The sequence below is a fragment of the Telmatherina bonti genome (genome assembly GCF_933228915.1).
Source record: "Telmatherina bonti genome assembly, chromosome: 5".
Lineage (NCBI taxonomy): Eukaryota > Metazoa > Chordata > Actinopteri > Atheriniformes > Telmatherinidae > Telmatherina > Telmatherina bonti.
The window spans coordinates 32,543,190-32,555,354 of record NC_136623.1 but is presented as its reverse complement, the minus strand read 5'-3'; the positions used below and the strand labels follow the sequence as shown (position 1 = coordinate 32,555,354).

At 38.5% G+C, this 12,165-nt stretch overlaps 1 protein-coding gene across 1 annotated transcript in view; it reads right to left on the bottom strand.

Annotated features, from left to right (window-relative positions):
• The window catches only part of me1 (malic enzyme 1, NADP(+)-dependent, cytosolic), a 109,457-nt gene that overhangs the window by 21,545 nt on the left and 75,747 nt on the right, over positions 1-12,165 (bottom strand). Inside the window, exons 4-5 of the mRNA XM_079239986.1 lie at positions 8,278-8,353; positions 2,036-2,197 (exon numbers count right to left, since the gene is read on the bottom strand). Of these exons, the coding sequence (XP_079096112.1) occupies positions 2,036-2,197; positions 8,278-8,353 (238 nt within the window). The remainder of the gene's footprint in view (positions 1-2,035; positions 2,198-8,277; positions 8,354-12,165) is intronic.

The following is a 12,165-nucleotide window of genomic DNA, read 5'->3' as shown; positions in this document are numbered from 1 at the left end:
AGAGATCAAAAGGTAGAAGCACATTACTGTAAGTAGGCCCATAAAGGACAAAAGCTAAGGAGGAGTAGTTGGCAGAGATAAATTCAGTTCTAATCATGTTTAAATTGTATTAAAAGGACTAAGTTGTGTAATGATAGAAATGTGATATCTTTTATGAGCTTCCAGGGAATGCAGCGGTATTACTCTTGTTGAAATGCAGGAGATTTCTTCAGAAAGCTTAAACCATTGGATGAGGTGGGTAACTGCTCTCAGAGCGTATCCTCTGCATAGCCTCAAGTTTGTGCCCACTTTAATCATTCTTCCAGTTTATTTCTGTGATATAACTGTTATGTTGATGAAGTTCATTTTTAAAGCCATCTAACATCTGCAACATCTCTCACCATTAATCCACTGAGACATCTGCCTGGAGCTGAACTGGACTCAGGAGACTGAGTCATCTGAAGGCGACCTTGGAAATTGGAGGGCAGCCTCTGACTGCTGGAGCTGTGTGTTGGATCTGAAGCTGCTACACCCTTGGCAGAGGCCTAGGAGCTCAGTATATATAGCAATGAGCAAGCTATTCTTAGCATGTGTAAGGCTACGGACACACGCTGCCCTGTCCAGAGTTTGGATCATCTTTCAGCGAGGCTGCCGTAGTGGATGGGAACTATTAATTAATGAGTCCAGCTCAGCTGGCTGCTACTCTCACAGGCTGGCAGAGAGAGAGGTGCTTTCCCAACTGGCAGCCATCAATGGAGTTGCTTACCTCACTTATGTAAAGGGTGTTTCCTGGTTGTAAAGTGTAAATTTGTTTTAGTTTCTTTGCTGACTTCTAAAGCAACACCTAACTGGTTGGGGTGGATAACACTCAATTCTGCCTAAAAAAAAAAAACAGTCCACTCAGTCCCATGACAGCGTGGGCTAAATTAATCACCTCTGGCTTTATGGATTGGGAACATGTGGGGGAATTCTTAAATACAGTCACACTTTGTTCACTTCGCTAGACCAGAAGAACAGAAGAAAAACTGTACATAAAAACAATGAGGAAAAAGGAAATGTTTACTTTTTCCTAATTAAATTTGTACGTCAGAAGCTTTTTAATCATGGATTCTGACAGTATTGCAAATGAATATAATTTTTAATGGATCCCAACAAATAATCTAGTCATTCTATAGGTTTTCATGGTGCCAGTGGTTGTGTACATACATAGTTCCCTCTTATTTCTTACAGAGCAGTATGAACCGTCATATGGGTATGGGTATCTATGCACACAAATAGCTTTTCTTTTAAATGAAAATAAGCAGGTTTTAGGGGAAAAAAACTAAAACTTAATTATATCCACTGACTGATTCAAAGCTAAAAAAAAAAACATGGCTACATTGCATTGCTAGCTGGTGGCAGTACTGTCTACATTTTAAGTGGGTATAATCCAGTAGGAATAAAAAAGTAAAAGCAACCCCTGCACTGATGGAAAATGGAGTTTGCTGTTCTTCATGGATTACCTAAATGCCCGTAAATATCTGGGATGTTGTATTGGCGAGATGCAGCACAGTCATATCAGTTTTTTTTTTTTTTTCAACCCAGACTGGAAACAACCAGTAACATAATTTCATTGATACACAGATAATAAGTCAGTAGGCATAAGTCTTCTCCTCCCACAAAATATATAACATAACAATATTCACCTGAAGGCTTGAAAATTGTTCAGTTTATCCTCTCTCTATTTAAAAGTTGTGATCAGATACTAGTATAAAAACATGGTAAACAAAGAAGTTTAACCAGAATGCAGCAGTTGTTATTCTACTGCTAGCATGCAGATGTTAGCTTTTAGCTTGCATATCATAAACACTGAATCTTTTTCCATAACAACCTTTACTAGTCAGAAAATATTCTGGCTAATCCAGAACATCACACATCAAGCTGGGAAGATACAGAGTATTACAGAGTGCTATACATGGTTAAATCTTCCTTTCAGCTGTTGATGGAAGTAATGCAACCAACTTAAGCTACTTAGCATTCTGTGAATAGACATTTATATTCAGAGTACAGCTCTTACCTCATTATCTGTGCCCACATCCAGCAAGACAGGCAGGCACTGTTGTGGTGGCATACCGCCACATGCTGTGTAGAGCGCCAGCTTGCCAACTGGGATGCCCATGCCATTACAGCCCAGGTCTCCCAGCCCCAGGATTCTCTCTCCATCCGTTACGCACACGGCCTGCCAATCGATAGAATTATCAGTACAGTAATAAACTGGAAATTTGAAGGATTTATTCATCAATTAACTAAGGTCACACTAAACGTTGATCAGAAGAAATGGAAGCAATATTTATGTCCCATTTGTCATTGTAAAATATATTTAATTTAACTATAGGCTAAATAAGAAGCAAAACCTGCCTCAATTCATGGTTTTGCAAGTCTGTTCGAATACTAAAAAGTGTGTGTTTTTGCTCTGTGTAAGCCAGGCACTCCCACCCTTCTGGTTTTCTAATCATCAATCAGATTTATCAGTGAAGATATTATAAGTTCCTCCTATGAGCTGACTGTAAAGAAATGAAACAAATAAGTTGAGTAACACTTAACATTATTATAAGAGTCAAATGTTCCTAAGTCTGGAGTCTTTTCTTTTTCCGTCTTCAGTGTGACGCAAAAAACGTTGGCCAAAACTTTTAAAGCTGTGTTTTTCCCACATTTTAACACACTAAGAGAGTCATTAATTACTTTCCCTGATCAAAACTTTAAAACACTTTTAATAGTTCGCTTTTCTCTCCCTTATTATATGTGACAGAATCTGCCAGGGTTTGTTATTGGATGACTACTTTGGCTCCCGTTTTTGCCCTCTCCCTCCTGAAACGTTGAAAGTAGGACATGCTAGGAGAGTTTATGATAAGACCACCCTGAGAATAAGCAGCACTATCAGCACTGAGGTACAGTAAATGCCTTGTTGTTGACAGCTGTGAACAGGTGGCAGAGGCTGCAGGTATATTTGACATGCCAGGAATGCCTGCTAGTGTCGTCATCCTAAATATGGACAGATTATGACTTGCACATATTTGAACTCGGCTCAAAATTAAAGAGATAGTTCAGCTTTTTGAAAAATTAGCTCATTATACTGTAATCTTGCATTGTCAAAAAGATAACTGGATTAATGCTTCCAGATCCCAGAGTCAATAAATGGGGGTCATCGGCATATGCTATACAATATTTGAACACTTTAATGCTTCAACACAAATTGTCTAGATTTGTTCGTACAGTGATGCAACAACAACAATAAATGCTGTAATTTATTTAATGCTGTCAATATTGTTCAATAACCAGGTACAGTAGGCCTTGACTAAGCAAAATTATTATGGTAGCATGTCCTGAAATCTTGTTTGATATGCCTTAAGATGCATCTTATGAATAGTATTAAGAAAAAAACTGATCAAATCTGTTCTCACTGCTAATAGAAGCACACAAAGCTACACTACATGCAGAATAAAATACATAACAAATGCATTCACAGTGACATCAGCAGAAGCTACAACAGCAACAGTGGCACTGCTTAGTCTGCTTTAAATCCTGGTCCACTTGCAAGAATAGCCCAGTTCATTTAGAGAGGTGGGAATGTGTATTCAGAATCTGGCATGAACTCCAGTCCACAAAAAACCGGGGACCCGGCCCACGTGGAACTGTATGACTTGGTTGCAGCGGGCTGGTCCACTTGAGTAAAGTAAAGTGCAGTGTGAAAGCAAACCAAGTCAAATGAAGGGGCTAACATTTTCGTGGTTACCAGCTCAATCATGCCAAATCCCCTGGAATATCCTGGTGTGAATGCATACCAAGTTTCTGACCTAAAACCTTTCTGCTTCTGGCTTGTTTTCATTGCACAGTGACACTGCACATTCCTGCATCCATCATCCCTCTGCTGCATCCTGGGACTGAGAAAATTCACAAATTCATTTTCCAGCTCATGGCGTCATGTGACGGCTGCACTTTGGTTTCCAGCACAGTGTGGCCTTGACCTTTTTGAATGTGTACCATGCTGATTCAGCAAAGAAACGCAAGAGGACATCATTAGAGGATAAAGGGAAAGATGGAGAAAGTGACAAAACAAAAGATGAAACAAGACTTTTACTGACTGGAGAGAGCTCAGTGAAGAGACAGGATGCAAGAATGCTGAATGCATGCAGCGTGTAGAATTGGTCATCAATAAGGGCAACACTATAAGAAAGAGTAGTACTTTTCCCACAGGGCTGTGTTGGATCAGCATTGGATAATTACATCTTTCTGGGATGATAGGAAGTGGAAAAAAATGCTGCTCATGGTCAGGTGTAAAAATCCCAGAATCTTTATGAACTGGCCTCATTGCAAGAATTCAAGGATATTTAAAACATATTAATGGCAGCTGTGTCTGCTTGTAGATGCTTTAATTGGGCAGACACTTTTTTTTGTAAAAAAAAACCAAAAAAACACAAAGAACAACAAAATGTAAACTGGCCCCACTCTTGTAGTGGATCCCTCATTCCACTGCAACAGAGGGGCCAAGAATGCTTCTATATATGCAGATGTTATCACTGAAAGTGCTCTCAGACTCTAGTTTTGCTAATCAAGTGAAATGACCCAGAAAAATCTGAGTGGCAGCTATGATAGGAGTTGGCTGAATTCTCTATATGCTAATAAAACTAGCCTAAATGTTTCAATTATAACAGAGGAAACAATGAACATCTTTCATTTCATCTTTCAACCCTTTATAGGGCACTCAATGAAACAACTTGAAATGAGAAATTTTTATTTAAAATTGTCCCTTTGGTATGTACCAAGACCTCTATTCTGTTGTTACATTAACAACAACAAAATAAGGTTTCATGCTGAATATGAAAGAAAACGAAGTGATCAAAAATAGCGACTTGCCCCATAAAGGGTAAAGAGGAAGGAGATAATTCTGTTCCACAATTCCTTCCTGACTGAACTTTACAAGTTTAGGATGTAAGAAGCAACATCTGCTGCTTTAGTGCAGCAGAAATTTATTACATTTAGGTGTGTGTTTGGTCATTTCTCCTTGCAGCAGGTTTGTCTTTTCCTTTGTCTTCGAGAACGTTTTCAACCACTTTTTCTAAAACACATAACACTTTCCAGTGAGGTCAAGGAAAAATGCTTAAGATAAGTGGATTGGGGAGTATTTTCTGGACTATTCAGCCGTTCTCCAGGTTTCTTTCAGTCTCTTGTGTATGTCACCATGGAAAAGTTGAACAATGCCTGCTAGGGGCTAATTTGGCACATCTTAGACAAAGAATAAGCTGCTTAAGCTCTCTTTCACTTCACTTTTTGACCGATTGAGGAAAACTCAACACTGGAAAAATGTGTGTTTGCTCACCTGTGTGTTAATGTCCCTCAGAAGTCCCTTTCTCTCTCTTGTCCATTTACTTGTTTCAGTGGAGCTTTGGTTGATTTGTTCTTGGTTTATTTGCACAGCACTACACACCCAAACACGCCACACACAATACTGAACTGATTGCATACTTCAGTGATTTACTTTTTTCTTAAATTGATTTAGACCAGCAGTTCCCGACCTGTTTTCATTGAGTATTCTTACTCTTTTTTAAATTAGGAACAAATAACTTGCTCTGTGGTGTTTCTCAGACACATTTTATTAATTACATTTTGCAGGAAAAGTCAAAGTTGGATAGACATGAAGTGCTTCATTACCAGAGCACACTGGCTTTACTAAACCCAGGTGGATGATGATGCACATTTGGTGGCTTTTTTTCATTAATTGTTTATTTTTGGTTGAAGAGACATGTGCTAAAATTTTGTATAGCTTATTCTGACCCACATTCAATGAGTGGAAGCTGTGTTTTTTTTTTTTTAGTTTGGGTTTTTACACTCCTAAAACACCAGTTTCACGTGACGAAAATATGCAGATGGTGACAAAAAAGCAAAAAAAAAAAATTAATGGACACACTTTAACTCGTCTTTAAGCGGACATGGTCATAATCATATAAAACCAAACTTGTCATATTTGATCCAGTCAGTTTCTGAGACATTTTGCTTCACTTTATGATAAAAACTTTGCTCAAAACTTTGTGTACAAAATCTGACACTCGTCTCTTGTCCCCACTGGAGCAAGCAGAAGACTACAATGCAATAATGTTGACTATCACATAATAAATGGTAAATATCTAAAACTAACTAACTAACTAATTAAATAATTAAATAAATAATTTTAAGAATGAATAATTTTTAACCCACAATTTGCTAAAGGGCTAAATAAAAAAGACTTTTCCCCAGTTATACATAGGTTTGGTTTTAGAGGGTCAAATTTGAATCCCAATGGGACTGAAAGTCCTATAAATGTATGTGAAGCCAATATTTTGAGTTTTGACCCATAGTTTGTCCTTCCTCTTAGTAAAACAGTTTTTTTCTTTATTTTATTTCTAAAAATGCATTCAGAAAGTGTCATGGGGTTCTGTGCTCTTTGTAAGGCAGGATGGTGCAGTGGTGGCGCCGTTGAGGTGGTTTATTAAAAAGTGCTACACATTGGAGCAATACATACAGTAATCCTGTCAAATATGTACAACATTTACAATTTGGACAATATTTACAGCGGTTTCTCACCAATGGTTCTCTAATTGCCAGCTTTGCCAGATTCAATCCAACCGACTGTCCACAACGTTTAGCGCCGAATGAGCTCCTGATAAAGTTTAAGCTCGTCCCCGAACAGGAAGCTTCCCAGCTACTACAGATAATAGTATTTTTCTTACATTCTATTTGTTCTCCAGAACAGATGTACACACAAAAAGGATACACATTTGAGCAACCCCAATATCATGATATTCATCATTACATAGGACAAAATAAACTGAAGCTTGGTGGGCAGTTCCTACCATCACCATCTTGGCAGAGGCATGCGCGTCGTCTCACCCGGAAAATACAAATATGGGCAAAGAGGTGGAGCTGAGAGGGGGGCTGTGAGTGTAATGGTGGATGATTGACATTGAGCGAACTCCGAGCTTTCTGTAGCTAAGAGCTAACCGAGCTAACCCCGAGATAACAGGAGCTAACCAGCTAACAGAGGTAAGCGGGCTAAAGCTAAGTCACATTGTTAACCGGCTAAAAACTGCAGTTGTTCTGCCTTCTTCTTACTTGAAGCTTGAAGTCCGGTACCCGTCAATCAAAAGGACATACCCCTAAATATACTGAACTTCGAGATTAAATTACTTTTAAAGGGGCAAGTTAGAAAAAAATTAACATAGTTGTCATGAAGGTAAACCTGACCTATTAAACCTAAAATGGATTTTTGTACTAGGCTGTAAACATGTTTATTTCTTCTGTGAAGTTGGCCTTTTTTTTTTCCTTTTTTTGTCTTGTCCAGCATTTAGGCAAGCAGAATGATGGTCTGGATGCTGTGTTCTGCTGAGCAAATTTTCTCTGCCAAGGGAAGCTTTACATATATAATGATCCCCTTGACTTTCTGAATTTTTATTTTATGTCTATATTTATTTTGTATTGTTGTTTGAATTGTAGAGTTTGTACTGCTGGACCAGAGAGGACAGACGAAAGACAGAAAGAGAAAGGAGAAAAAACACCTCATAAGAAAAGTGAAAGAGATAAAAGGGAGAGAAAAGGGAGAGAAAAACAAACAAACAAACAAAAAAACCCCCCCTAAAAAATAACCCAAAAACAAAAAGAAAGAAAACAACCTACAGATGTATACATACACACACACATACATATACACACATACATATACACACACATACACCCGCATACATACATACACATACATATACACACACACACACACACATACATATATACACATACATATACACACACACACACACACACACACATATATATATATATATATATATATATATATATATATATATATATATATATATACATATATATACATATGTACACATATACATATACACATACATACATATACACACACACACCTCTATGCACACACATACACACACATACATACGTACAAACATTTACGCACTTGCCAGTATTAACACATATACATACACATACAAGCCAACTTTAGATCATAGTAATTAAACTATGAATCTAAAAAGTTAAATATAAATGAGAAACTGGCCTTTTTAACATGGGAGTCAATGGGGATTTGCTCTGTTTTGGAGCCCCTAGTGGATGAAGGAGGAACTGCAACTTTATGCACTTCCGCATAGACTTCACTTTTAACAGCTGGAGGCTCCGTCCATCTTTCTTATACAGTCTATGGTGACAACGCCTCTTTGTCACACAAAGCTACTCAGAAATAACCACAGTACAGCTGTTTACCTTGATGTCCTTTTCTGGCCAGTTTTGGAGGATTGAAGCAATGTGACCCCGGTCATGAATAGTGATGAACAGCCCCCTGAAGAAAGACAAACACACAAACTTGAATTTGAATAAACTCAGAAAACTTGCTATGTTTTAGACAATTATAGATATTTCAGTTATCATACATGGGTCATGTTTAGCGTCTCTACTTATGTTGCAGCTTTTGTGTTAGAATTATTATCAGAGCAAAAAGCCATGAAAATATTCTTGGCAAAACAATAGAAACACATCAACACTTTATGCTTTGAAATATTTTCATCTAAGATTTGAAGTAAAAACAGCTCAGAGCAGAGAATGGAGCTAAGCTATTTTTTCTTTTTAGTCTCACTTTTGACCCAAACTTTACTGAATACTGATGACACCTGGGACTTTTATGGTAAGCCAGAGCTCAAAGCCTCTACTAGGATTTACCTTTGGACCCTAAGAAGCTTTTACAAATAATAATTGATCCCAGTATTACTGCCCAGTTTCCTTTTCTTTTCTCACTGGCATGAGTTTCTTTTGCTCCAAGACAATTCCGGGATAAAGAGATCATTTCAGTGTGTGAGGTCCAGATGCGGCATCTTTCCTATCAAATGCACATGTGTGGTTATACCATCGCAGGCAACACCTCCTCCATGTCTCATTAACAGTAAAAACATCATTTTATGTTGGAATCTGCTCTTAAAGAACATATCTGTCCCAGGTGGGCACTGGTTGAGAGAGATGTCAAACAAAAACATCTCAAGACAATGTATATTTAAAGAAAATATACAATAACACGAAGAAAAGGACATAAAAGTGTCACATAAAATGTTGTGATAAATCAGGGAAGAGGTATGATTTCAACCCAGCTGATGTTGTACTGAGGACGATATTTACCAGAAGACTGGATGTGAAGGAGGTAAAGACACCATGTGGCTTTGGTTAAAGTAACTGAGAATGCTTCAACTTACTGAAGCAGAAAGCGAAGCTTTAGTGAGTTTGCGGGTGAGAAGAACAGCTGATCAGTCAGTGCCACAACCACATGACTCCTGTTAAATGGTAGAGGAGGTCACACATGGCAAACAGTGTCAATGGCCCCAGCGCTTGACATTTTAGCTCTCCAAGGTAAACTATGTAAACCCCCCCCCCCCCCCCCCCCCCCACTCCCTAATTGATTAGGCAGGGCTCACACACTGAAGAGCCTTTTTGAAGTTGATTGTTCCTTTGCTGAAGGCTTCAGTTTTAAGGACGGTAAAATGTCTCTGTTCACTACATTACAGTGCAACTAAACCTAAAAACAGGTGGAATCTGTAACAGCTGATGTTAACAGTAGCGTCCAGAGTCTTGTCACGTCAAGAGCAAATAATGTGGTCAGACACTGTTAGGACACGGTTACAGTGACCAAGCCAACTAAATATGAAAGCATGGACTAGTTTCTTCAGGGCCTGATGTGACATCAGATCTTTTACACTTGGTTTATTCTTAAGGTGTCTTTGTTACCGCCTTAATTTGTTTTTTTTAACACAACACCCAGATTTCTGGCCTGGTTGGTGGTTTTCAGGTGTATAAAATGAAGCTCTGCAGTGACCTTTAATTGTTTCTCTTTGGCTCCGAAGACACTCACCTCAGTTTTGTTTTTCATTTGCTGAAGAAAGTTTAGGCACATTCAGTCATTAATCTCCTCAGTGCATTTACCAAGCTCATGTACAGGGCTTCGTTCTCCTGGTGACATTATAATATAAATCTGTGCATCATCTACACAGCTATGGTAACTAATGTTTTTATTCTGAATGACCTGTGCCATTTGAAGCATGTAGATGTCTGCTCAGATGTAAAGTTACCTATTGACACAAAGCACTTTCTGTTCTCTAAGTACATTCTGAACCAGCTTTTTGGTCGCTATTGTAATATATTGTTGTTAACTGTATTAAATGAGGTCCATTAAAACTGAGACAGATATTTTTCTATTGTCTGCAAACATATGTCATTAATACCTTTGGTCAGAGCAGTCTCAGTGCTATGGTGCTGTCTCAAACCTGACTGGTAGACATCATAGTTATTGTTTTGGTTAAAAAATAATCATGTAGCTAATGAAAAACAGATTTCTCTATGATCCTTCTCAAAAATGGAAGATTTGAGGATTTGAGATCAACCTGCAGGTGTTGGGTCTTGTCTAGGTCCCTTTTACCAGAGGCTTGATGACTGCTGTGTTCAGCCGCGTCAGGAAGAGGCCCGAAATTAAAGACAAGTTCACAAGTTCCCAACAGCAGTACCTTCGAGGGTAGTCACCCCAGTGTAAATCCTTTAAACCCTTAAAGGTACAATGAGGTACTTTATTTTCTGAGCGTGTAACATTTTCTTTATATTTTTAAAACAATCTTCAAATAAACAAGTTTAAAGAATATGTTTCTAAAAAAATAATTTGTGTTATTTAATTTAATTTAGTAGGTTCATTATATGTAGATCTAAAATCTCTAATCTTGGCTCTAATCTCCAGCTTTCACTCTGATTTATAACAACAGACATAAAAGAGAAAGTAGGATGAAGTGATCTACGACAAGGAAAGTGAGCATGAGTCGGTTGTAAACGATCTCTTCCCTCCAGTGCAGCTTACTCTGCAGTTCATATGCAGGTCACTCGGCCACAGCCGTGGCATGTAGCCATCTTCACACTTCATCATTATAATGGCGTGCATCTGCATATCTACACAGCACATCTGTGCTAAAAAAGAGAGTAAGTGCTGGTAGAAAATGCAGCACGGATAAACCAATAAAAGTCCAGAAATGTCCCCAGCTGTAAGGGCTGCTGTGTGTTGAAATCGAAACCAGAGGACAAGTCACTGCCAGCTGCAGAATTATGAAGTATTTTAGAGGAAACAGGGGCATCAGACCTGACAGGCTGACCCCACAATATGACTGCTGGAAAACAGCTTTGTATGATAGATCCACTCAGACAGGCAGACTGGTAGAAGCTCCTAATTTCAGTCAACTAGAAGGTTACTGAAAACATCTAAGTTCACTTTTCCATCCCCCAGTTCTCACTCTCTGGCACTCTGTATTTTCAGGGCAGCTGTCGAGCTCATGACCCTTTCACCCTGTCAAGTCAGTTTAAGAAGGACTAAACTCAGACTAGAAGATATAATACACAGTGATGCAGATATCATGTTTTTTTAAAAAATCAATCATCACTGCTATAAAGATAAGGATCTTTCATGTGAAAGATTTTTGCAAAGAAAGGAAAAGTATACGACAACTTTAATGATGGCATGTTTGGTATGAAAACATTAGGCCCGAAATAAAAGAAAAAAACAGAACATGTACTGGAACATTTCTAAAACATTTAAAATGATGTAAATAAAAAGAAAACAAAGCATCCTTTTGCTTCTCTTACAGTCGTGTCAGACTCCTGTCAGCAGGCCAGTACCTCTGTAGGTAAAAGTTACATTTTTAGCAAATCCTTTTTGTGGGGTCACAGTGATTCACCTCTTTAAGATAAAAAGGTGGACCACAACAGTCCAGTTCTGAGGTCTGTACACTGACTGCCTGTCCGTGGTCTTTAAAGTTCTGTTGCTGGTCTATGAAGCTCTGAATGGTTTAGGACTAAAATACACCAGAGACCTCTTCTGGATCCAATCTGTTTTCCATGTCCAGAGTCAGAAACAGACATTGGAGAAGCTGCATTCAGCTTCATTGCTCCACATGTCTGGAACAAACTCCCAGAAAGCCTCAGATCAGCTGAAACACTGTGTACATTCACATCAGGATAGTCCACTAGTCTCGGTCTGACTGAGGAATCGGCTCAGTTGTAGGGGGGGTGTATCCATGTGGACTGAGATTGCGTTCATGCTGCAATTTGATCAAATGAGACAAATCATTAGAATAA